This window comes from Manis pentadactyla, chromosome 11, assembly GCF_030020395.1.
Source record: "Manis pentadactyla isolate mManPen7 chromosome 11, mManPen7.hap1, whole genome shotgun sequence".
Taxonomy (NCBI): Eukaryota; Metazoa; Chordata; class Mammalia; order Pholidota; family Manidae; genus Manis; species Manis pentadactyla.
Genome location: NC_080029.1, coordinates 43,234,225 through 43,258,067, shown reverse-complemented (window position 1 = coordinate 43,258,067; position 23,843 = coordinate 43,234,225). Strand labels below are relative to the sequence as shown.

The window sequence follows — 23,843 nt, the reverse complement described above, 5'->3', positions numbered from 1 at the left end:
GGGCTGTCGGGAGGGGCCGGCTAGAGAAGCGAGCCACCCGCGAACCGCAGCGAGGCTTGCCCATCGGCGAGTGAGGAACCATGATCCTTGCGGGCCACCGTCCCGGAAATGGGTTTGAGAGGAAGAAAGCAGTAGATATAAGTAAGTTTCTCGAGATTCTAGGTGCGGATTCGCAGCACTTTTTGTGACATGTGTTTATCAGGAGGTCCTCAAAGGCTTTAGTCACTTCACCTGAAGGAGCTAGCTTCTCTGCTGAGCCCGATCTCTGTGTCGTAGGGCAGAAAGTGGCTCAGGATGAGTGAGCCTCGGCTTTGAGAAAGGCCGTCTGCGCTTTTCTCCGTTGGGACCTTAGAAGGCAGCTGATGCTTTAGTGGCACATCATGGCCCAACGGGCAGTGTGGCTCTTAAGCCACGAACCTGGAACTCCACTTCGTGGCATCCTCAGATTCTCCAGGTAAATCCAAGTGTGAATCCTCAGAAATGATGCATTGGAGGGATGGATGTAGCGTACTTGGTGAGGTAGTGTTCCTGCTGCGCCACCATGGGCGAGTTACTTAACCTGTTTAATCTGTCATAGGGAGATTTTAATACTACTACTCAGTGTTGTGAGAATTTAAATGAGTAGATGCCTGGCATGTATTATTATGTGTTTTCTAATATTAGTATTACTGTATCTTAAAATTACTTTCACCTGTTTAAGATTGATACGGAGATGACGAAAAGGAAGGAAGGAAACTTACTGAGCACTGAACATGTTTCAAAAATTTCTACTTTAATTAGTAAAGATCGTTTGAGGACATTTTAATTCATTCTTCTGGAAACTCCTTGCTGACCAGTATCAAAATGTTGTTTTCATCTTACTATGTTTCATTCTTAGAAATTGTCGGTTTGCTTTAAAATTCCCAGTTGTTGAAAATTGAAAAAGTACAAAAAATTAGGATGTGTCAGTTTTTCTTAGTTGGTGTAAGATGATCTGATTCCAGTTTAGAATTTGAAGTATTTTATCAAAACAACTCTGTAAAGAAAACTGTACAATAACTCACTGTAAAATGTGGGTAGCAATTGAACAATCTGTTTCACCTTTTATTTTTAGTAGCTGTTGATAGTTTTTGTTTTTGTTTTTTGCCAACAGATTCATTCTTCCCCGAGGAAAACTCTGTAGTGAAGTAGCATAACTCTGAATTGAAATTGAGGCAGATAAAGATGAGTAATTTTAAATGAAAAATGGTCAGCATTGTGGGTATGAAAAATTCCCTTTGCTGTCTAAAACAATTTTTGTTACTTGAGGTCACTGGTTTGAGTTTGTAATTTTCCCCCAAGATACCTGTTGTTTCCTTGTAGTACGGCAAGTAAGGAGGTTAAAAATATTCTCTATTATGGTTCATCAGTCCTATTGGTCCGTCCAAGGTATCCCACCTTTTACTTGCATCTTCTGCAGGTTATCTTTATTTCTACTATTCTCTCCCCTTCACAGATACCTTTTACATGTTTATATATGTCCTTTTATTTGTGTGTTTATGTATGCATTGTTCAGGTTACACAATTAAGTGTGCTATAGACTTCATTCCCTTTTCTCATATTTGTCAGATTTCTCCACACTAGTTTCAAGAAACATCCATGTTACTGTGTGTTCAACTAGAGCAGTAAAATTTCTGCAGAGACGGACATGGGAAACGTTCTAAATCTGTGCTGTTTAATATTGTAGTCACTGGCCACATGGAACTACTGAGCTTTTGAAATGTGGCTATTGTAACCAAAAAACTCATTTTTGTTTAATTTTAATTTAAGTTTAAATAGCCACATATGGCTAGTGGCTACTATATTGAACAATGCAAACCTAGGCCATTGCTTCTGCTTGATGCATAGTATTCCATGGTTTACATCCTCCACATTTTATGTATCCCCTTACCCTAGTGATGATATCCCAGGTTGCCTACAACCCAGCCATCAGAACAGTGCTGCAGTAACTATCCTTAAAAGGTCCATGGAGCATATCTGTGCAGATTTTGACTAAATATTGCCAAATAATTAGCTCCTCAGAATACTTTTCACCAGTCCACACTCTCACCAGCCGTGAGCAGGGTTCCTGTATCTCAATTCTTTCCTAATACTCACTCCAGTTTTTGTCTCTATTGATGTAAAGGATCTCTTATTTTCTTCTGGATTTCTCTGCATAGCAATGATTGTTAGCCCTTTGGGTTTTCTCTTATGTGAATTGCCTGTGCATATCCTTTGTCCACTTTTCCTTTGAGAGTTGCTGGCTTTTTCCTCTTCATTTTCAGAGGCCCATTGTGGATTCTTGTTATTTATTAGTGCTGCATCATTTTTAGCAATTACAGGTATTTTCTCTTAATTTATCATTGTCAATCAAGTTTATGTTGTCCTTCGTTAAACAGAAATCACTAATTTCATTATTGCAATCAAAGTAGTTAGTTCCTTGGGGGATTTGTTGAAGTTTTTCCCTGCTCTTATTTCCCAAAGATATCTTTCTCTTATCATTTTATCTATTATATTTAGGTATTTAATCCATCTGTAGTCCGTCTTTGCATGTAGTGTAAATATAGGAATCCTTTTTGTTATTCTCTATACTGTGGGCCAGTTTTCCTGTGTATATTTAATGTACTTTTTCAGTATATATTTTCTTCATCGATCTGTGGGGTTATTGATAGTTTATTATGTCTTTCCACATAAACATTGCTCTATCTCTGTTCTTTTACTTTATTCTTTTGTTCTTGTACCAATACCATACTTTTTATTTGTGTCTGTGGCTTTGTTGTTTATCTTAATATCTCATAGAGGGAATATTTTTTGCTGTTTACAAAAATAAGTTCCCTTGAAGAAGTTGTGCTTGTTTTCAGAATGTTTTTCTTACTGTGCTTAGAATATTTCAGAAGAGAAATTCAGGTATGTTTGGGTGGACTTTTAAACATCTCTTTGGAGGCAACAAGTTGGTTTCAAATTAATTCATCTGTCACTCATTAATTCTGTATCATTGAATGAATTAGTTAAATTTTATTATTTTCAGTTTTCTGACCTGCTGGAATTGATGTCAGGGCTAAACAGATATGCACTGATTTGTTATCCACATACATGTGAAAGGAACAATGGCTGTCCTTTAAGGTTTAAAAAGACAAGTGATCTTTCCTGCTCTGGCTACATTTTCCCCACAGCAAAACTTAGTTTTTAGGTTCTAGTTTACAGGTTTACCATCCAGAAAGATAGTAATAGTATCAACTTAAGTCTGACTTATTGTACCCCATAGTAGTAGGGCCATTTAAGATTTGAGTCCTAATTTAGAAAAGGCCTAGAGTAAATCTGAAATGACAGGTAGAGTCATTCAACAAAACTATTTATTGAGGCATTGTGTAAGTCCCAGATTAGTTTCTTATCTCTACATTCAATCATGAGATTCTTACACTTAGACTTTTAGTTATCCTCTAGAGGATAAGATAATGGACTAGAGTTTAGTCTAAAGTTCTCAACTGTTATCCAGAGATTCAGAGAAAGAAGTGGCACTCACCTGCTAAGCCTTATTAGAATGCTAGCTAATTCTTTTTTATCAAGAAAGTGTATATCAAGAAAGTGTATCAGAATGTAAATGGGTGAGGCTCACTAATACACAGGTAACTTTGAATGCTTCCTATTTTTCTTTTTAAAAATTATTAATAAACATCAATATTTTAGTACTAGTTTTAATGAAAAAAGTATTTTGGCTGGGTTTATTCTTGATCCCATAAAAATTGTTGGTATGTTCTTTAGCCACCCCTTTATTTTACAAATGAGAAAAATAGACATAGGGAAGTTAGGTGATTTACACAGAAGTTAGTAGCCAATAAATGGCTTTGCTCTGGACTTTGGGGTAGAGAGAGAATGAGTAGAGAAAATACATTTCTTTGAACTAAGAAAATGTGATCTAACATTTCTGTAAAAGAGCAAAATAAAGCATCTTCTGTTTATCAAAAATAAGGATGAATTATGCCATTAAACCTAGAACATGCAAACTATAAAAGATTATTCAGATTTTATTCTTATTACCTCAAAATAAGGGCCATAGAGATAAACCATTATTACTAAAATGCTCTTACATGTCATTGTAGGGTTGACAAGACTCAAGGTACCTATTATTCACTATTAGTTGAGTAGAACAGAGCATTCCTTTTTATAATTGTATCACCTCAACTAGTGAATCCGAAATTGTGGAGGATTAAATTGAACTACTTCCTTTAATCTTACTCTACTAAGATGGAATCAGAAAAATAAAAGGCTTATAGACACCTAAAATTATATATTTTATATGAAAGTCTCTGAGTGGCCAAGAGACTGGAATTTTGAATTAGAACCATGTGTTCTACCTATTTAAAAAATTAACTAAATAGAACTATTTTCAATAATAGATGATACTTTATCATTTGAGATAGTATATCAAATATGCAACAGTTACTATAGTAGGAATTTCACATGTAATATAATACTTTTTTGGTTGTAGTGAATGTGGGTGTGTATATATGTTTATTACTGTGTGTTTTGTTATTACTGTTTGCCTTAGGTTTGGGGTTTTTTGTTTTCCAGTTCTTCTGTTTTTATTTTACTTAGAAGAATCATTTATAATGTTTTTGTTTCCATGTTGCAGACGGTATCCAACCGTTGAAAAACGAGCCAGAGTCTTCAATGGAGCAAGTTATGTGCCTATTCCTGAAGATGGTCCCTTTATCAAAGCACTACTCTTCGAACTTAGATTATTGGATGATGATAAGGGCTTTGTGGAGAGTCGTGATAGCTGTTCACACATCAATAAAACGTCCGTCTATGGACTCACAGTAGGAGGTGAAGAACTCTGGCCAGTTGTTGCTTTTCTGAAGAATGGCATGATATATACCTGTGTTTCACTAGTTGAACAAACTTTATCCCCTCGACCACCATTAATTAGCATTAGTGGAATTTCACAAGCCTTTGAACTTCTTTTTGGGTTACAGGATTTTCTTCACTCAGGTCAAAAAAATGACACTGAGCTAAATACAAAATTGAGCCAGTTGCCTGACTTGCTTCTGCAGGCTTGTCCATTTGGAACTTTGTTAGATGCCAACTTACAGAATTCGCTGGATGGTATTAATTTTGCTTCTGTGCCTCATACACAAAAACAGCCAGCTTGGAGAGCTGGAATATACAAAGGAAAACCACAAGTTTCTATTTCTATCACTGAAAAGGTAAAATCCATGCAGTATGGCAAACAGGATATTGCAGATACATGGCAAGTCGTTGGAGCTGTCACTTGCAAGGTGAGATATCTCTGGTACTTGTTTGTTCATAGCATTTAACATAACATCTAAGGAGAAAAGTAAAATTTTCTAACTTCATTTTACATTGTTATATGACGTTCCTGATTCTGTCATAAATAGCAGTCATTAGATGTTAAATTAATGTGAAATTTTGTGATGTTACCTCTTTGCATTTCTTACTTATTATATTATTTATTGCTGTGTAATGAATTACCCCATTTTACTCCAACGATAAAACATTTATTATCCTCATGGTGTCTGTGGGGCAGGACTTCAGGAGCCCCTTAGCTGGAAACTTCTAGTATGGACTCTCTCATGAGATCATGGTCCAGCTTTCAGCTGAAGCTGTAGTAACCCAGAAGTTTGATTCGGGCTGGAAAGTCTCCTTGCAAGGTGGCTTACTCACATAGCTGGTTATTGGTGGGAGACCTCAGTTCCATTCCATGTGGATTTCTCAAAAGGCTGCTTAGGAATGTCCTAACAACTTGGTGACCAGCTTCTTGTAGATCAAATGATAGAAAGAAAGACAAGGCATAGGTAGAAGCTGTTCTTTTTATTTTCTAGGCTGAGAAGTTAGATAGCATCACTTTTACCATTTTCTCTTCATTAGAAGCAGGTCCCTAAGTCCAGTCCACATTCAAGGACTCTGGAATTAGGCTCCACCTTTTGAAAAGAGTAATGTTGAAGAATATGTAAAAATATTTTAAAACCATCATACCTGTTTTCCATTTTCTCTAGAGGGGTGAAATTGACAAATCTCTGACTTAATAGCTAAAACTATTTTGAGAGGCTCTTGTTTTATTTCAACAAGTCAGTAGGTTAAAAGCATTCTCTGGTCTAAGGTTAGGAAAAGAATAGAAATAACAATACCATTACTAGTGATCAGAGCCATGTTGAATAATGATCAAAAATAAAAACTCTACAAGAACAATTTCTACAAGTGGATATGAATAATATCCTCAGGTGTCTTTATTTTCCTGACATCCTGTTTTATTGAATGTAAATAGTATAACTGTTAGCCAAACATTTAAAAAAATATCTGAAGAGTATTTAAAGGAGTTTCACTGTGATAACTACTGTAAATGAAAATAATTATCTTCATTTTATCTTAGTCTTAGTAAAAAAACCTGGTGAACCAAAAGCCAACAGATTGAAGTCCTAGTCCTAGTCCACCACCAATTCTCTGTGTGTCTTTGGAAAAGTCAAACAACTTTTTAGGTCTTTTCTCACTTTTAAAATTGGATAAGGTCCTAAGTCCCTTCTGTTCTTATATTTCTAGTTCAAAGTCCAAATTTACATATACTAAATTGGTTTAAAGGGTAGTATACAGATTTTGTTTAGATGGATATTTTCATTCTATAGTAAATGGCTGGTGATCTGATATTTTAAATATGTAGGTAGCAGATAATTTGTTGGCGGTCTTCATAATAGTTACAATTTTCTGATCCTCATAAGAAAGTTAGACTGCTAGAGGCTAATTTAATAAGTATAAACTGAATATATTTAAAAATTATAGTAATATTAATATTTGCTCATTTTATTATCTCCATAGGTATCTGTCAAAAAAGAAAGCTTTTTTGTTCTTGCTAGTTCATATAGAGAGAGTGAAGTAATAGATGATTTAAAAGCCGAAACATTAAAATATTTTGAAGTTTGATAGTAAGGTTATTTGGCATTTTTATTTTCAGATGTCATTGACATTGTAACAGTCACTGAAAGAAAGACCTTATAAGATACTAATTATACATGGTACCGTTCACAATGCCTGCCTGCTTTTCTAAGTGCTTACCTTACATAGCAGATATGTTTTTTAATTCACACCTATGTCAGGCAGTAGGTAAAACATAATAGAGTGAAACATTTCATTTTAGAATAGAAAACAAAGGTAGGGTCTATAATTAGAAAATAATATTCATTCAGTAAACATTTTTTGAGTATCTCTTGTGCAGGGCAGTATGTAAGCACTAGAAATATGAAATAAAATATAATGATTTTTGCTTTCAAAGAGCTTCAGTCTTCAAGAAGGACATAAATGGGCACAAATACCTAGAGGGCTGACAGTTATTGCATGATGCAGACTGTGTATATGATAATGAAACTAACTGCTTTCATTTGGAGCTAAAAGCATTAAACCTGCTGAATTCCACTAACTGAAATGTTCAGGTCTAGCCAAACAAACATATCAGTAAGCCCTTTATGGCTCAACTGGCTAGTTTTAATTGGATTCTTTAATAAGGGTAAATGTCAAGTTAGAGTTGAAATACATAGGAAGAACCTGACTACCCACACACACACATACATAAGGTGTATCAATTTGGTTGGACTCAAAAAACAGCCATTGCAAGATTTATGGGACTAAAGGCATTTAATATGGGAATTAGAGCTTACTTGGCTGAGAAAATCAAAGTCTGTGATCCTCTGGTTGCAATCTTCGAGAAATAGTCACTAATGACTTCAGTTTGGATACTGGAAGTAGATAGAAACAAGTAGTAGAAACAAGAATTCACAGAAAAGTCTGAGAGACTGCCATTCCTCTCTGTTACAACCGCCAAGCAGGAAATTCATGGAAAGGTCTATGAAAGTGCTGCATCCAGCCACCACAGCCTTAAAAGCAGGAGCTTAGAGGAAGATCTCTGAAACTGTCATATCTGGCTTCATGACCTTCCAAAAATATTAGCTTCACAGTTGCAGAGTAGAAAATGATTAAAGAAGTAGGTGGGAGCCAAACGATGTAAGGCTTTAAAAGTAACACAAAACTGAAGGGGAACTATTGAAAGGTCTTGCATGGATAATAGAATTATGTTGCATTAGGAGAACTCTGGAGGATGGTTAAATTAGAGGAAAGAAAATCTAGATATGTTTAGAGAGCTGTGACAGAAATTGTAAGGGCCTGTATCAGTGTGTTTGCAACAGGAATAGAGAGAAGTCAGTAGATTTAAAATAGCTTTTTAACGGTTTTAGATGTAAGCAGAAGGCTCTAGGAGGGCCCTCCTCACCTCTGGCTTGAATGTCTGGGAGCATAATAAAACCATTAGCCAGAAAACAAAAGTAAGGAAAACAATACTTTGAGGAAAAAGTGAGTTAAATCATGGGAAATGACAGATAAATTCAGAAAGCCTCACCCAGAAGATACGTGCTTCTAAATCTTGGTAATGTCTGTTTCCGTTTGTATTGCAGTGTGATTTAGAAGGAATCATGCCAAATGTTACCATCAGCTTGAGTCTCCCAACCAATGGATCTCCACTTCAGGATATTCTAGTTCATCCTTGCGTGACTTCTCTTGATTCTGCCATTCTGACTTCTAGTAGCATTGATGCAATGGATGATTCTGCATTTAGTGGACCTTACAAATTTCCATTCACTCCACCATTAGACTCATTCAGCTTATGCTACTACACTTCCCAGGTAAATACCTTGGATAAATGGAGACTTTGCTAATCTTCATATTTATGAATTCTGTTGTAAGCAAACCATTCATACTTTTGATCCAAATGAGAACTTTTCATGAGTTATTTACCACATAATAATTGATGAATGAAGGTGAAGATTCAGTTCTTTGAATACGATTCAGTTCTTCTTATCTCTAGTATCTGTAAGACTGAATGATTTTCAAAGTCCTGAGATTTATGTACTTTTTAATGTTCCCTAATAAGGACTCCATGTTCATAGAATAGATCCTGGTACGATTTATTCATTGTTTGAACCATTAACATAAATAACTCTAATCCCAGGCAACTGTGGTCACAAATACATAATATTTTAATAGCTATTTATTGCTTATTGAATACCTGCTATGTATCAGACTTTGTCCTGGGTGTTTCACATGTATTTTCTCTAGTACTTTTAAAACCCTTATGTAGGTCTTATCAGCCCCATTTTAAAGATGAGGAGAGTCTCAGAAAAGGTAAATGACTTATATGCATCATATAACTGATAAGTAGGAAAGGCTAGATTTGAACCCAAATTTTCCAGACTCTAAAACTTAACCTTTTTCTACTATACCATTTGCTCTTGTCCTAATCATGAATAACTGGTTTAGAAAAACCTACTCAAGCTAGCTTCAGTTAAGGAAATTTATTTTGAAAATGCAAGAGGCAATCTCTTTGTCAGTGAAGGATAAGAAGTAGAGCCAGGCCATACTGGGACTTGAACCAGAAAATAAAAATTAAGATCACTGCACTCAAGGTCTACACTGTCTGTCTCATCTCTGCTACTCAGCCTCCTTTTCCATCTGTTTTTTCTCTGCTTGCATGTGACCTGCAGCTTGGGACCTACACTGTATAAGTAGAGTTTTTGTGTTTCTTATTCCAAACGTACCAGAAGTGATTGGCTCACTACAGCCTACAGATTGTTCCTCCTTCAATTAGTTATTGGTAATCAATTGAGTAAGCTACTGATGAGCTAGCAGGTGGGGGAGTCATAAGATAACAAAAGGGCCAGTGGAAATTGCGAGTAAGGTGTCAGTAGTCGGTACGTCTAGTGCATGGCTTGTGTTGTAGGTCACAGAGAATCTGGAGGAAGGGAAGCTGGATGAGCAAAAGTAGGAAAAGAATGCATTGCATATCTTTGTAAGGCATCTTTCTCATCTCTGTAAACAGAAAGAGACATAGGAATCCTTGCCCTTAGAACAAATGTAGCTCCGTCAACTATTCTCAAAACAACTTAGAGTGACCCATTAGTCATTAAAGGTGTATCTGTATATAATGACTATACTACTGCAAGACTTTTTTCTCAATCATCATTGATATTTTAGACTCATTAACCTGAGAATTATATAAAAATTTGTTTATGTTTGTTTCCAGGTCCCTGTCCCACCAATTTTGGGTTTTTATCAAATGAAAGAGGAAGAAATACAACTAAAAATAACAGTTAATTTAAAACTTCATGAAAGTGTGAAAAATAATTTTGAATTCTGTGAAGTTCACATACCTTTTTACAATAGGTAGGAATAAAATAACCTGATACTACAATTTCTGTCTCCCTTAATACATTTATTCCTACTGCCCTACAATAAATTATTTGCATTTGTTTTTTACCTTATTTTTAAGATCTGAAAACTTCATTTAATTCAAATGAATGCTGATTCTGAACCAAAATGTAATCATAAAAATAATCTCTTTACCTTTAAATGTGTCTTCATTGTTCTAGTTAAATTTGCTGGTAAATACAAACTTAAGCCAATAGCTCCTCAGGGATTATTTCACTCCTGGGTTTATTTCTAGCAGTTTCTCTGTACTCTACATACATGTCAAGCTTAGCAGTTAACCACTTGGTAAATTAAGCTAGTTAGTTATATCTAAAGGTTACTTCTCATCAGTTCTGCTTTTAAATTGTACTACAGCATAGTTCTTTTCAGAGGATACCTAAATATATAGTAAAATCATAGTTTTAGTGTTATGTCAATCCATGTGATTGTATTAATATATTCCATATGATTTTATAGCTGTTTTTAGAATTAATTATGAAAAATATATCATCAACAAAAATGTTTATTTTGTTCTGGTGTTTTATATATATATATATATATATATATATATATATATGTTCTACTCTGTTCTGCAAACTTAAATACAGATCTGCTTTTATGCTATCTTTCTTTTAAGTAACAGTACTAAGATTTGACTCTTAAAATCATTTTATCTCTGATCATTTTTACTTTCTATTTTGTCCTTCTCTCTTTTAAAGAGGTCCAATTACACATGTGGAATACAAAGTTAGTTTTGGCCAACTTGAAGTATTTCGAGAGAAAAGCTTACTAATCTGGATTATTGGTGAGCTAGGTTTTGTTTATTGATTTTTCTCACTCATTTCCTGTAGAATCTACTTAATTTAGAATAGCTGATTGGTGTATTTGTGTTTTAGGACAGAAGTTCCCAAAATCAATGGAAATTAGTCTTTCTGGAACTGTAACTTTTGGAGCCAAGAGCCATGAGAAGCAGCCATTTGATCAGATTTGCATTGGAGGTACAACATATTTAAAGGTAAATGTATTTATATGGCTCATTACATTAGAAACCTTTCCTTTGTTTCTAAATTGCATATATCTAATTTATTTTTAATGTGTTTTTTAATCTATTTTTGTACTAAGTCCTATTTTAGGTTTTTGTGAGATTCTTTTTGTTTAGCGTTAATCACTTTTATTCCACCTAATAATTTTTAAAAATTTAAAGTGAAACAGGTATAACCTAAACACTTCAACTTAACCTATTTCTACCCAGCTTTTAGTTATACAGTCAAGATTTTTATGCAAAAAAATATAAGATATAGTCCTTACCCTCCAGGGATTTTTCACTGATGCGTGTAATAATTGATCAGTGCTGACTGCTTTTGGTGTTTGAAGGAAAGAGTGAGCACTTCTGACCAAAGTGATCAAGGAAAGCTATGCAGTAGACATGGAGTTTCAGCAAAAGTGAGGCCTAGATAAGCATGAATATGAAGCCTTGAAGATTGGCTAGGTAAAGAAATGACCTAAGCAAGGAACAAAAAATAATAAGGCATACTTAAGAACCAGTGCTAGAAAACAGCAGTAATACAGAAGGCTGGGTAAGTGATTTAAGCCTGGACTGTAAGTCTGGAGAGTTTCTAGCTTCTTTTCCTTTGTTAGAGTAGGGGGAGTAGTCTTTCAGAAAGTAGTGTTTTATGAAGATCAATCTGGAATGAATGGGAGGAAGGTGAGTGAAAAAAATTAGAGACAAAGGACCTGTTTTTTAGCTATATCTGTATTCCAGAAGAAAGGTAACATTAGTGATGCTGAGAAAGTATAGTGTCACAAAAAGAGAAAGGTAGGGATAAAAAGGAAGAGACAGTTCCTAAGAGCGGTAATAAAGTTAAAGCCTTGATCACTAAATACAGGCATTGCAATCCACATAGAAGCAATTAGGAGAAATGGTAGTGGATTCAAAAGTACACTAGTAATCTTCATTTCTTCTATCTTGGTTTCAACTATGTTCACAAACTTTGTTTCAAGAGTTATAAAAATTCCTATTTCCAGATACGTTTCAGAAAAAATTTGGTATGTTAACTGTGCCATATGTCTTTCAAAGGTAGGAATTATGACTTCTATTCATTTCCATCACTTAACCAGTTAGTCTCATCAGAAGCATGTAATATATATTTGGGTTCACTGAACAGATATAGTTTTTAATAACTAGTTATGCAGAAATCAACCTTATAACTTCCAGCATCCAGAATTATACCAAACAAGAAAGGAATAGCACTTTACTATTGGAGATAATTTGAGTTGCAACAGGAAAGAAATGACCAAGATAATCTGAAAATTACATTCTATGCATGAGATCAATTAGTTTCTCAGAAGGAGAAAGTTAGGAAATGGGAGAAATTTGCAGTGAAGGCTGATGGAAAAAAGTATAGAAAAGGTATCAGGATGTTGCAAAATCAGGAGCTTTCAGCAGCAAAGATGAGAACCACAGCAAATGAGACTGGAGCTCCATAAGACAGCGACCTTTCATAGTTCACAAGATTACCTCTGTGACCCAGGACACCCCAGTGCTATGCCTTCTGAGAAGGTACCTCTGTTATAGCAATATAATTGGCATTTATACTGATGACGCCATATTACCAATTAAATCCAGAAACTATGGATTACATTTTAGAAAGGTTTTATAGGTGAAAGAGGAGGTAATTTCTAAGTTCAGTGTTGTAAAAGTTTAATTTCAGTTTTATGGAAAATTAAGTAGAACATCTCATTCCCTCCAAACCCCAGATAAACTGGTATTTGTTTTAGTAATTGTACTCTTGTGTTTTGCTGTAAGTTGCATCTGAAATATTTCACAACCAGTATACAAAACAGCAGACACTTAGGGGAAGGAGCACCAGCTTTTGCAGTCAGTGAGGTATGAATTCAGATGCCAGCTCTGCTACTTACATTCTGGGTACTAATTGCTCCCATCTCTGAACCTCAGTTCCCTTGTTTGTGAAATAGGGATACCTTCCAGTATGGATTAGAGTTCATATTAGCAACATGCCTGGTGTGTGTCAGGTACTTCATAATGGCAACATATCAAAAAAATGGCCTAATGCAAAGGGGAAGTTGAGTGTGTATATGCGAGTATATCTGCACAAACACACACACACACAATATTCAAGTTTAATACTTGTGGGTTTTATTTTGAGAACTGTGTGAAGTTAATTCCTAAAATTGTGTTAAGAATAAAAATGTGACTATCATTTTTACCAAATAATCACCTCAGTTTGGTTCTTTTATCCTGCTTTTCTAGCTTCATTTTAGGATCTTAGATTACACCCTCACTGGGTGTTATGCAGATCAGCATTCAGTTCAAGTTTTTGCATCAGGAAAACCAAAAATAAATTCACGTAAGTTGTACAGATTCTAACTAAAAATGGTGGGAATTAAAATGGTGTAATGCATTTATTACCTAAGACAAGATTAAAATATAACAGAAAGAAATCAGAGAGCAATCCCAATTTATAAAATTCTGGCCTGATCCTCTTCTGTATAGTGATTTGTGTACTTTACAGTGCCCTCTGCTTTCTCCTGTTTATAAAATAGTCTGGGTGAGCAAAGATTGGCATAGAGCTGGGCTTTAGTGTAAAGTTGGATTCATTTTGCTCTGGTTATAATATAACCAGAGGTTGTTCACAGGGGCTTTGGTGTTGGACAGGCAGGGTTTGAGTCTGGCTCAGACCATTTATTATCTTTGGACTTCTTAGAAACCTGTCATATTGACTAATAACTTTGGGCAAGTTAGTGAACTTCTTGAAGTTTTAGTTTCTCATCTGTAAAATGGAAATAATAGTATTGTTTACCTCAGGATTATTATTAAGTTTAAATAAAATGTATTGACCAAGCACTTAGCATGACGTGTACCATGTAATGTGGATTCAATAAATGTTAGATATGATTATTATTTCAAATTTTTAATATTTTTTGTAAATGTTGGAGTCAATGAACATTATTTAGCACCCTCTATATTTTACAAATAGGAGGGCAGTTGAAAGGTTTCCTGCCTCCAGTGAGTTTGTTGGTTGTAAATAAACATATATAGTATATGGAAATACAGAGACACAAAAAGCAACTTATAAATGAATTCAAAATTACTTAATTCAGATCAAATACATATCTGGCATAGAATAGAAAAGTAGCTAGAATGAGGCAGAGTTAACTAAAAGTAAACAGAAACCCTTTGCCTCATATATTAAAGAGAATAAAGCTATTATATTTAGTAAGTATTTCTTAAACTAAGGATTAGGGTCCCTAAAATAGGTAGAATAGGACAGAATTTTGTACTTAGAAGTTTCAAAAGAATTTAGAACTCATAACTACAAAATTCTAAGCAATTATTTGTGAATGGCCATACTAAATTCTTACATAATGAAACCAGAATAAGCCACAGTCCTCCCAGTGCTTTCCCTGTGTTTTCTCCTACATCACTTTTTGGTTGTTTTTAGAGAAATGCATATACATGGAAGAATCTTCATAATTTTTTTTTTAATAAAAGCATAATATAGTTATGTCAATTTGGACAAACCACTGGTTTTGTCTAAATGCATACAGACCAGATAACCTATGGGAAATAGGTTATCTCTTTAAATAATGGCTAAAATATGTTTAAGTATCTTATTAATAGTAACTAAACACATTATAGTAATTCTCAGAGAACATAATAGAGGATGGGACATCACAGTAAAATTTATTGAATGAAAGGGGTCATTTCAAATGGATAACTATGAGCAATCTTTTACTTCCTTCCTCTGTTGGTTTCAGAACATGACTACCACTTTGTGCAACTATGTAAGATTTCTATTTTGCTATCATCTTGACAATAAAAATCTATATTCACAATGTACAACTTTTTAGTTCTGAAAATAGTTCAGTAATGCTAATAATAATGTTAATTTAAATAATAATAGCTAACATTTATTGCTTACTTTGTGCCAGGCACAGTTTTAAGTGTTTTATGTGGGTTAACTCATTAATCCTCACAGCACCCTGTGTAAGTGTTGTTATCTCCATTTGCAGATGAGGATGCTGACAGCACAAAGAGATTAGGGTCACTTAGCTAGTAAATGGCAGAACTGGGAATCAAACCCAAGCAGTCTGGCTCTGGAGCCTGCCCACTTAACCAATATGCAAGGTTGCCTTGCGATGTTACTAGATTCTCAAACTGGTGGGGAGGGGAAAAGGTAACAAGGTAATATATCCTATCTGTATCCTTCACCTCATGAAGAAGAAAGGTAAAAAGACAATTGGATATTTAGAGATACATGTAATAATAAGAATTTACATATGTTTAGCTCCAAATGAGCATTATCTCAGTTTTATGTACCAGAAAACTTAAGTTCAAAGAGGTTGTCATTTGTCCAAAGCTACAAATCTATTAAACAGAAAGCTTAAATTTGATCAGAACTGTAAGAAAACATTGAAACAAACTTTTAAAAACATTACTAGAAACTGGGGTGTTTATTTCTGTCTCTGAAACTTTGAGTAAAGAATAGCAAGATCAGAAACAGAACTGTGGTGAAGAGGTAACAAAAGGCAAACAAATTTTTAAAAACTACTTTTATAGTTGAAATAATGGTCTATAAAAATAGAATTTAGGGAAAATGTGAGGACAAAATTGGCAGATTTGTCATAAATGAAGGATAGTGGCATAAATTGGTATAAATAAGCTCAAAGATGGACTATTTAAATATTTAATGAGCCCATATTTTTAAATTGGTAAAAGTTATAATAATGCCTTAGTAAAATCAAATTAAAATAACGTTTGAAAGTATTGCCTTCCTTGAAATAATTGTTTATCACAATTTAAAAATATCATGACTTTGCTCTTACTGAATTTTTGTTAAGCTTATATAGTCTTATTATTTTGTTTGTTTTAGGCCGGGAACTAATTTCTTCTGACTATTACATCTGGAATTCCAAAGCTCCTGCTCCAGTAACATACGGATCTTTATTACTGTAATCACCTCATGTTTAAATGGCACTTATACAATGGTAACATAGCTTAAATTAAATTATAGTCTTTTACTTTTAATATGTATACATATAACCTATGGGGAAAAAAATCATTGAATAATTTAATTATAAAATGCTCTTTAATGTTTTTAGTCTGACATAATTTGAAAGAACTTTTTAAAGACTGATGTCTCCAATTTTGTTACCCTTTGATTTTACACGACTATGATTCCAAGCATAAAACAGTACTGATTGACTGTAGGCTTGTTTTTGACTAGTCTTGGCTCATCCTGCCATACTTGTTCTTTCCTGCTTCTGTGGCAGACATGGCTAATCAGTCATAGCCCTTTTTCACCACTGAGCCTTTCTGGATATGGGCTCAGGCTTCTTCTCAATGCAGACATACAAACAGCTACTCCCAATGGATTAGAGATGACATGCAATAGAAAAAAACTTCATTCTTCCAAACATCAGTGCTAAGCTCCTAGTACAACATGTTATTACAGAATACCAGCCAACTAACTACATTGGAAACAATTGAAAATCTCTTAAAAAGAATAGCTAATATGAAGGAAATTTGTTTAAATAGTAGCCTGTTCTTAATCAGAACTGCCATATTGACTAATAAAGAATCTGCGTAATTCTATTTAAGGTGTTTATCTCTGTTCTAGAGTTACTTTTCAGGTAAGCTTATTAATCTGCCACAAAAATATTTTACTTAGGATGTCAGTAAGCACACTGAGAGGGATAGGATACCTTCAGAAGGTGAGCAGTGTTTTGTGATTACTTAGTGTCTACAGCCAAATTCTCAAAGATAAAGCTAGGTATAATTGCTTTTCTCATGTTTTGTTATATTAAAATTTATTAATGAATTCAAGTAAAAATTCAAAAGCTATTCTGTGGGTAGGGAGTATCATTTAATCTTATTTTTCAGTCTCATGTAGCGTATGTTCTTTAAATTTGTCACTCTTACTTCCTTATTAGCATTCTCTTGGTTTCTTCAGGAACCATCCAGTCATACTTTTTATTCTCTGCCTGTCTTTACAATTATATTTCTTTCTGGTTCAAAACAGTTCTCATTGTCAAATTGGACTTGAGTATTCAACAAAGATGAAATCTCAAGTTCTTCAAAGCTCAATCCATGTTGTTTCTTTTTATAAAACAGAATTAGAAGCATTATAAAAATGTATATTACAGATTAATATACAATTAAATTCTATCGGTTTCTCAGAAAACCTTAGAGAAAGCTGCTAACTCTTCAAGAAAGCTATGATAGTTTGAAGAGATATTGCATATAAATTCAGGATTTGAAATAGATTTTTTAATTAAGGTCAATTGTAGTCATTATAGTTTTCACCTTCTGCAAGGCATAATGTTCTATGTCCAAAATTATCCCGAGGAACAAAGAAAACAGAATAAAACTACCTGACCAGGACTTTAACTTGTTATTCTAGCTTAATCATAGATAATCAGGAGTAAAAACTACCCTTCTGAAAAAATGAAAAAAATCATTCCCTTAAAGTTATTGGTTTCTCTTAAAAGTCAAGGAAAGTTTAACATTTAATTTATGTTAATTTTAATCCAGCCATTGGGACACTTGATTGTCTAAATGTTTGGCAAGGTACACTAAGATAGGCAAAAGGCATTTATCTAGTGAGTAGGCAGAGGTTCAGTGTAACAGTCACCTAGGGAAACTTTCTTCATTAACAGTTAGAAAAACCAGTGAGTCTTTGGACTTCTTAGAAACCTGAGGAAAATCTAGGGAGTCCTGGAAAAGTTCAGGGATGAAGGAGAACCTGATGCCATCTGTTGCCATTCGTCCTAACATAATGTTACAGAACTAAAACCAACTTCTGTTTTCATCCCCATGAGATCAGCTGGGCACACTATGATGCTTTTGATTTTGTCTACAAACCTGTCACTTCAGGATAATTTCTGAAGACAAAGTCCGTTTCCCGTTTGGTAGGTGACCTGTTTTAATGTTTTCCCTGTGTCTGGGAACTCCTTAGTGTAATTAGCGACCTTTGAACTCCACAACTAATCCTGAGCTATTTTGTATTCCTTACTCATCTTTAAGGCTGGACCTTTCTTTTCTTCTGAGTCTGCTGCCACAATTAAAGAAGAAACAGCTGCATTTCAAAGGGATTCCGATTCCAGAAGCTTAATCGTGATTGACATGTTCTTATTCTAAGCTGTAAGACACTCTTAGAGTCCTTTCTTGGGTTAAAACTTCAATCATTTTCTAAAAAATTATCTCACTATGGATTTCATTCATTTTCTTTGATAACAATTCTTTGCACTTTCTTAACTTGAAAGATGCTTTGCGTTTGCAGTGAATATGAGCATCAGCACCTACTTCCAGTTAAAGATATGGATGGTGTCAGACTACTCTAGATGCAAAATTGCTAAATTCCCTTTTAGTGTCAAAATATGATTATGAAATCTGATGTCTATCATATGGGTAATTATCCTTCAGTAGGCCCAGAAGGAACAAAAAGTGTTAAATTTCTGAAAATATACTCTAGAAAAAAATGGCTCATGATTTTGATAAAACCCATCTTTTCTTCTTTTATAAGTAATATTTTTAAATATTTGAAACTTTTCAAAGCCAGCAACACTAACAGTGTAAAGCAGTACCCCACCCCTTACAGTGGTATGCATTGTTTACTTTTTAAATAATCAATTCAAATGTCAGATTTGAAGTAAGTAGCCTCATCAGGGATTCTTAAGGGGATCATTTAAAATATTTTTTTGATAAACATTAGTCTTAAAATTTAATTTTTTCACACCAACTCAGTATTTCTAGTGAGTTAAAATTATTGTGGTTTTATATATTGTATGACACCCATTATATTTCAAAGCACAATTTTTTATACATAATAACAACTGCTAATATTGTTCCCCTATTTTTTATTCTAGTATTTCAAACTACTTTGTAGACAGTCATAGACTCCTGCATCGCCCCTGGGAGATAGGTAGGTCGAGTTATCATTCAGAGCCTCTGTGGGGATGGCTGCCAAAGCAGAAGGGTTGTTTCTAAGACAAAGGTCAGAAAAGGGTTGTTAATCAACAGTCCTCAGGTTTAAGGGACTTTTTTAGGATTACATCTTAAATTCCAACAAATCAGATTTAGGAGTTACTGAAAGTGAAATTGATCCATCCCTCATCCAAACTTTGCAATACTTTCCTGTTCTGACATCATTTAGATAGTTAGCTGTATTATCAGATTAGAAACCATTGTACCAGGCTGCTGAAAGGAAAAGGAGGCAAAAAGCTAAACATGGGATGAATTCTGAACCTTTTAACCTGGCTGAAGTACGTTGGTCCCTGTTATGCAAATACTTTCAATCCTCTGCTAAGTTCAGTGGAAATAATTTTCTTGAATGACAGGTTTATTCAGCAAGGATTCAGTTGGTGATTAATCCCCCTTTGATCTAGGGTATTTCACTTAACTACCAGTTACCTCGTTCTGACAAAGTGCAACCGAGATTAGGGAGATCACTAGAACACTACCAGGGTGTGCGTTATTCTCTCTAACCTTTTAAAGCAAGGGCCAAGAATGCAATTTATTTTCAGTATTTGAAGATGTAAAGTCCTGTCTGCTAAGTTAGAAAGTCAATTGAATACCAAATGAAGTTTATTTCTTACGTAATAGAACAAACATTTCTTTTTGCTTTGCCTAACAATGATTTTAGGAAACACAGGCTTTGAAGAAAGAGGAAACAAAGACTACATTCTAAGCATGTCTTCCATTTTCGTGTGGTAGAGTGTATACTTATTGGCCCTGCAGTGGCTACAACTTAGGTTGAGAAAATGCTTCCATTTTATTAAACTGCAAGGTTTCTACCAGCCCTCCTGCCCCCATTAAAAAATGTCATGCTATGTAGTTAAGAAATCCAACTGGGGAAAGCAAGTTGTAATACACAATTATTCACCTTAAGACTTCTGATTCCAAAGCTTTACTTGTTAACTTAGTCCTTTCTTGAGGAAAAGCAGCTTGTTCTGTTACCATAAGAATAATTGCATTCATTTTCAGAATTTTTTTTCATCAAGTAAAGGATGCCATGCAAAAATAACTTCAAAGTGTTTCAAATTTCAGGATAACTATCTTCCACAATATTAGTCCTACTTTTTCTGCCTTTTACTCATCTAACTTTGGGTACCCTCTTATATAACTTTAAACTTTGAAGTATTCTATGGATTTTTATGCAGTATTTTAAGAATAAAATTTAAGATGTGTCTCATGCTAGCTTTCTCAAATAATTCACTTTTTAAAACAATGTCTTTGTCAACATTTTATCCAGCAAGATGTGAAATTAGGGGATTTTATTCCTCAAGTGTATTTTAATACCCTAAAAAAAGAAACAATGATTTGTAACAAAATTTGTTTTTAAATGTTAGATCATTATTAGTGATTAATTTTATTATTAGTGACGAAGTCTCTTAAAAATGCTTTGTAACTGTTCTTTATTCTGCAGTTTGCAATTCAGATTGTGTATGTTGATAGTTTTCTCTAACATTTTTGGCTCAAACTTTTTGTGATGCAGTTTCTAAATTGAAACAATAACTCAAAGAAGTGCATGTTTCCCTCATTTTGGTGCCAAACCAACCTCTCTAGTTTAGAAAACAAACTGTTTCTAAACATCTTCTGATAGTAAGTTACTTAACTGCAGCAAAATTGAGGTTCAAAAAAAGTATGTAAGATGGAAGGCAGGGTCCCCTGTCTATGTTACTAAAAACTATTATTTTTGATAATTGACAACTCTATGTAGTAAATATTTAGTTAATAAAGTATTATATTTTGAAATATGCCATCGGAGAAAGAATCTATGTAAAACATGCATGTGTGTGGATTTATGTAATATAGCATGTCTGACTTGGTGGGTTTTCCTATGCAGTGCTTGAGTATCATGTCAGAGGAAGAATAATATTTAAAGCCAAATATTCGAATATCTTACTTCCAAACACAGTTATTAGTAATGAGGTTCATTAAAATAAAAATTGCCAAAGGACTCATGAGATTACTTTGATAAAATGGTTAAAAACTCTTATATGAGTTAACACAACTAATCTCTAATTTTTTTCATCAGTTGTTTCGTAGATACAGTAATATTATTGTCCATAGATAGCCTGGAGCAGTGCAATGCCTTATTTGTATTATTAGTTAAATGCATTGTAAGCAGGTTACTCTGAGGCCCAGGTTGATTTCTCTACGGCCCTTGCTAATCTGTGTAATTGTTGGCAGTGTGGTACTAATGTATGATGTACTGCATTTACAGACTGATGGATGCCCTGGGATAGAAACCACCTGCTGAATTGTTCTTATGAAGATTCATATAAATAACCCATCAAACATTTAAAGTCAGACTGTTTTCTTTAAATGTCTTCTTTTTAAGTGGTAGTTTCTGTAAAAAATATGATTGTTTCATTGACACACTACTACTAATAATAATGAAAAATAAAATACTGTTATCCCTCTTAAAATTTTTGCTTTTCTTTCAAGGGACTGGAGTGCCCTCTGCAGGTTATAAAGAGAAAAATAATGACTATTTATTTTTAAACCCTGTGATTTTTCCCTCTTAGAAGCATAGCCTGGGTATGATCTATTGTATTTATATTGTTGACTTTGTTAATTTGCCAGTGGTTGAAGCAAGAGTTTCTTTCCTTTGCCAGTTTTGTAGTTGTGTTTACTGGGAATCATGTAATACCACTGAGTTCCAGATCAATTAACCTGGATCTCTTTAAATGCTGGAACCAATATACAGCCCCTCACAGAAAGGAGATTGGGAAAACATTCAGCTATTTTGAAATTTAGTAGAGAATATCTTATTTCCTATTGCAATTTTAGAATACGATATACTTGAAATAAGCCTCTTTCAAAATGCATCATGTAAAATTTAAAAGTTATGTAAGAGTTCAATTTCTTGATCTTGTTGATGAATTATGTTCAAGTTAAAAAACAAGGCTTCTTAGAATTTCTGTAAACAAAATTAGGATTAAACATAATACTTTGGTATTGTTGCATAGATCTACTAACTAGAAAGAGTCTTTCTGTTTGATGAGCAAAAGGCAACAGTTTCATATCTGAGTCACTCATTTCAGTGTACCCATACTTTCTCAACAGGTATACAGATTTGTTTCTAAAGGATATAGGAGTTCTTTTGAAAACAACAGAACTGAAGCGCCAGTGGCACTTCTGATTCACTTGAAACTGCCAGGGAAGCTAAATATGGTGAGAACAAGAATGCCTGGATCAAATTAATAGAAGTAGATCTTTTTGCAAGCAACCTAATGATCCTGATCATCAACCTTGAAAAGTAAATTAGGACAAGCAAATGGCTGTTGAAAAATTCTTTCAGCACTCCGCTGTTGCTACTCAGCTAGTCATAGCTCAGCCAGGGGCAAAGAAAAAATGCACCCAGTTTTGCAGCAACAAAGGAAACATTATTAAAGTGAATGTTTACATTGTGTTTATTGAAATGTTCAAAGAATATTGTTGCCTCTTCAACCTGCTGTTCTCCCAACTATTATGGTGCATGAGTGACAATAAAAATGAGTTGTGTACATTTTAGAAAAATAAATGACACTTAAGTGTTTCTGAACTATCTTCAAAATATTTATCAGATTAATACTTTCTCTTTTAAAGATTTTTGTCTCTAGGAAATGTCCATTAAAAAAAAGGATTCATGTGCTTGAATTACTTCCAATTACTTACAACTGCTTAAGTATCTTTCCTTCTAGAAACTAGAGTACAGAAGGAATAACATGCTGAAAATAATCAAAAATTGAAAAAATCGTGAAATTACTGAAGTAAGTGTGTAATTGAATGTGTAATATGTTCATTGGAGAAATAGCTTGGTAATTGTGAGGGCTTTCTGAGCTAGTTATCTTGAACTACTTCATAAAAAATAAATCGAGAATATAGACAAGACAGCAGTTGAAAACAGGCATGCCTGTCTGATGTTTCAAAATTTAAGAAGTACTATATGAAAAAAAAAAAGTACTATATGTACTAATATAATAATAGGAAAGTCAGTAATGACAAAATCAGAAGTAATTTTAGCTTTCACCTGTCTAAAATGAGCAATTTAAATCACTTCTATATTTTGGAAGTAGGAGTATTTAACAGATTACAGTCCCATATTTTACTTGGTATCTCAGCAGGTGCTATTGAATACAGTTGAGTATTTGGCGGTTTCTTATGGATTGACTAATTTTTGAAGAACTGTTTTCTTAAATTTACCAACAGGACAAGTTGTCAGTCTCCCACAGTTCAGCCTAAAAATCTTATTGTTACAGTTAGCAAAGATTATTAGCCCATGCTATAGGCTCTTAAGAACCTCTCAGCCAGGTATTTTTTTACCTATCACTTCCATAACACATACATCTACATATTAATACATCATATATGTATTACTTTAAAGTTCAGAATTGATAAAAACTTTTTGAAAGTTACCAGTCACTGTATAGAAGTTTATATTTAAAATGAATATTTAACATTTTCCCAAGGAACTGCAATCTTTGTCCATATTCTAAAAAATGAAAATGTTTTAATTTAAAATAAAGCAAATGCCAAGTCTCTTAACTCTACTTTTGCTAAGAAAGTAACCAAGAGAAGTACTTAATAATGT

At 33.9% G+C, this 23,843-nt stretch overlaps 1 protein-coding gene across 8 annotated transcripts; it reads left to right on the top strand.

Moving 5' to 3' along the window:
• The first annotated feature begins 110 nt into the window (after positions 1-110).
• Positions 111-23,257, top strand: AP5M1 (adaptor related protein complex 5 subunit mu 1). 8 transcript variants are annotated; one of them, XR_005031430.2, is made up of 10 exons: positions 111-454; positions 4,631-5,276; positions 8,454-8,681; positions 10,079-10,218; positions 10,962-11,047; positions 11,139-11,257; positions 13,514-13,610; positions 16,137-16,251; positions 18,090-18,174; positions 18,290-21,021. XR_005031430.2 is itself a non-coding variant. In XM_057488425.1 (9 exons), exons 1-8 carry the CDS (start codon positions 381-383, stop codon positions 16,217-16,219), a joined length of 1,473 nt encoding a protein of 490 aa, XP_057344408.1. In that variant the 5' UTR covers positions 111-380; the 3' UTR covers positions 16,220-16,251; positions 22,337-23,257. The 8 variants fall into 8 exon arrangements, 4 of the variants coding, with proteins under 4 accessions (XP_057344408.1, XP_036774653.2, XP_036774631.2 ...); XR_008992483.1 differs by having other exon boundaries at positions 112-454; positions 16,137-18,174; positions 18,290-18,406; positions 19,132-21,021; XM_057488425.1 differs by lacking the exons at positions 18,090-18,174; positions 18,290-21,021 and adding an exon at positions 22,337-23,257.
• Positions 23,258-23,843: the final 586 nt, after the last annotated feature.

What these genes read in the sequence shown, in the direction of transcription:
- AP5M1 (XM_057488425.1), top strand. Translation starts at nt 381, where the DNA reads ATGGCCCAACGGGCAGTGTGGCTCTTAAGCCACGAACCTGGAACTCCA. An exon ending in CACATACCTTTTTACAATAG is followed by an intron (nt 10,219 to 10,961) that starts GTAGGAATAAAA and finishes TCTCTTTTAAAG; the next exon opens with AGGTCCAATTACACATGTGG. An exon ending in AAAACCAAAAATAAATTCAC is followed by an intron (nt 13,611 to 16,136) that starts GTAAGTTGTACA and finishes TGTTTGTTTTAG; the next exon opens with GCCGGGAACTAATTTCTTCT.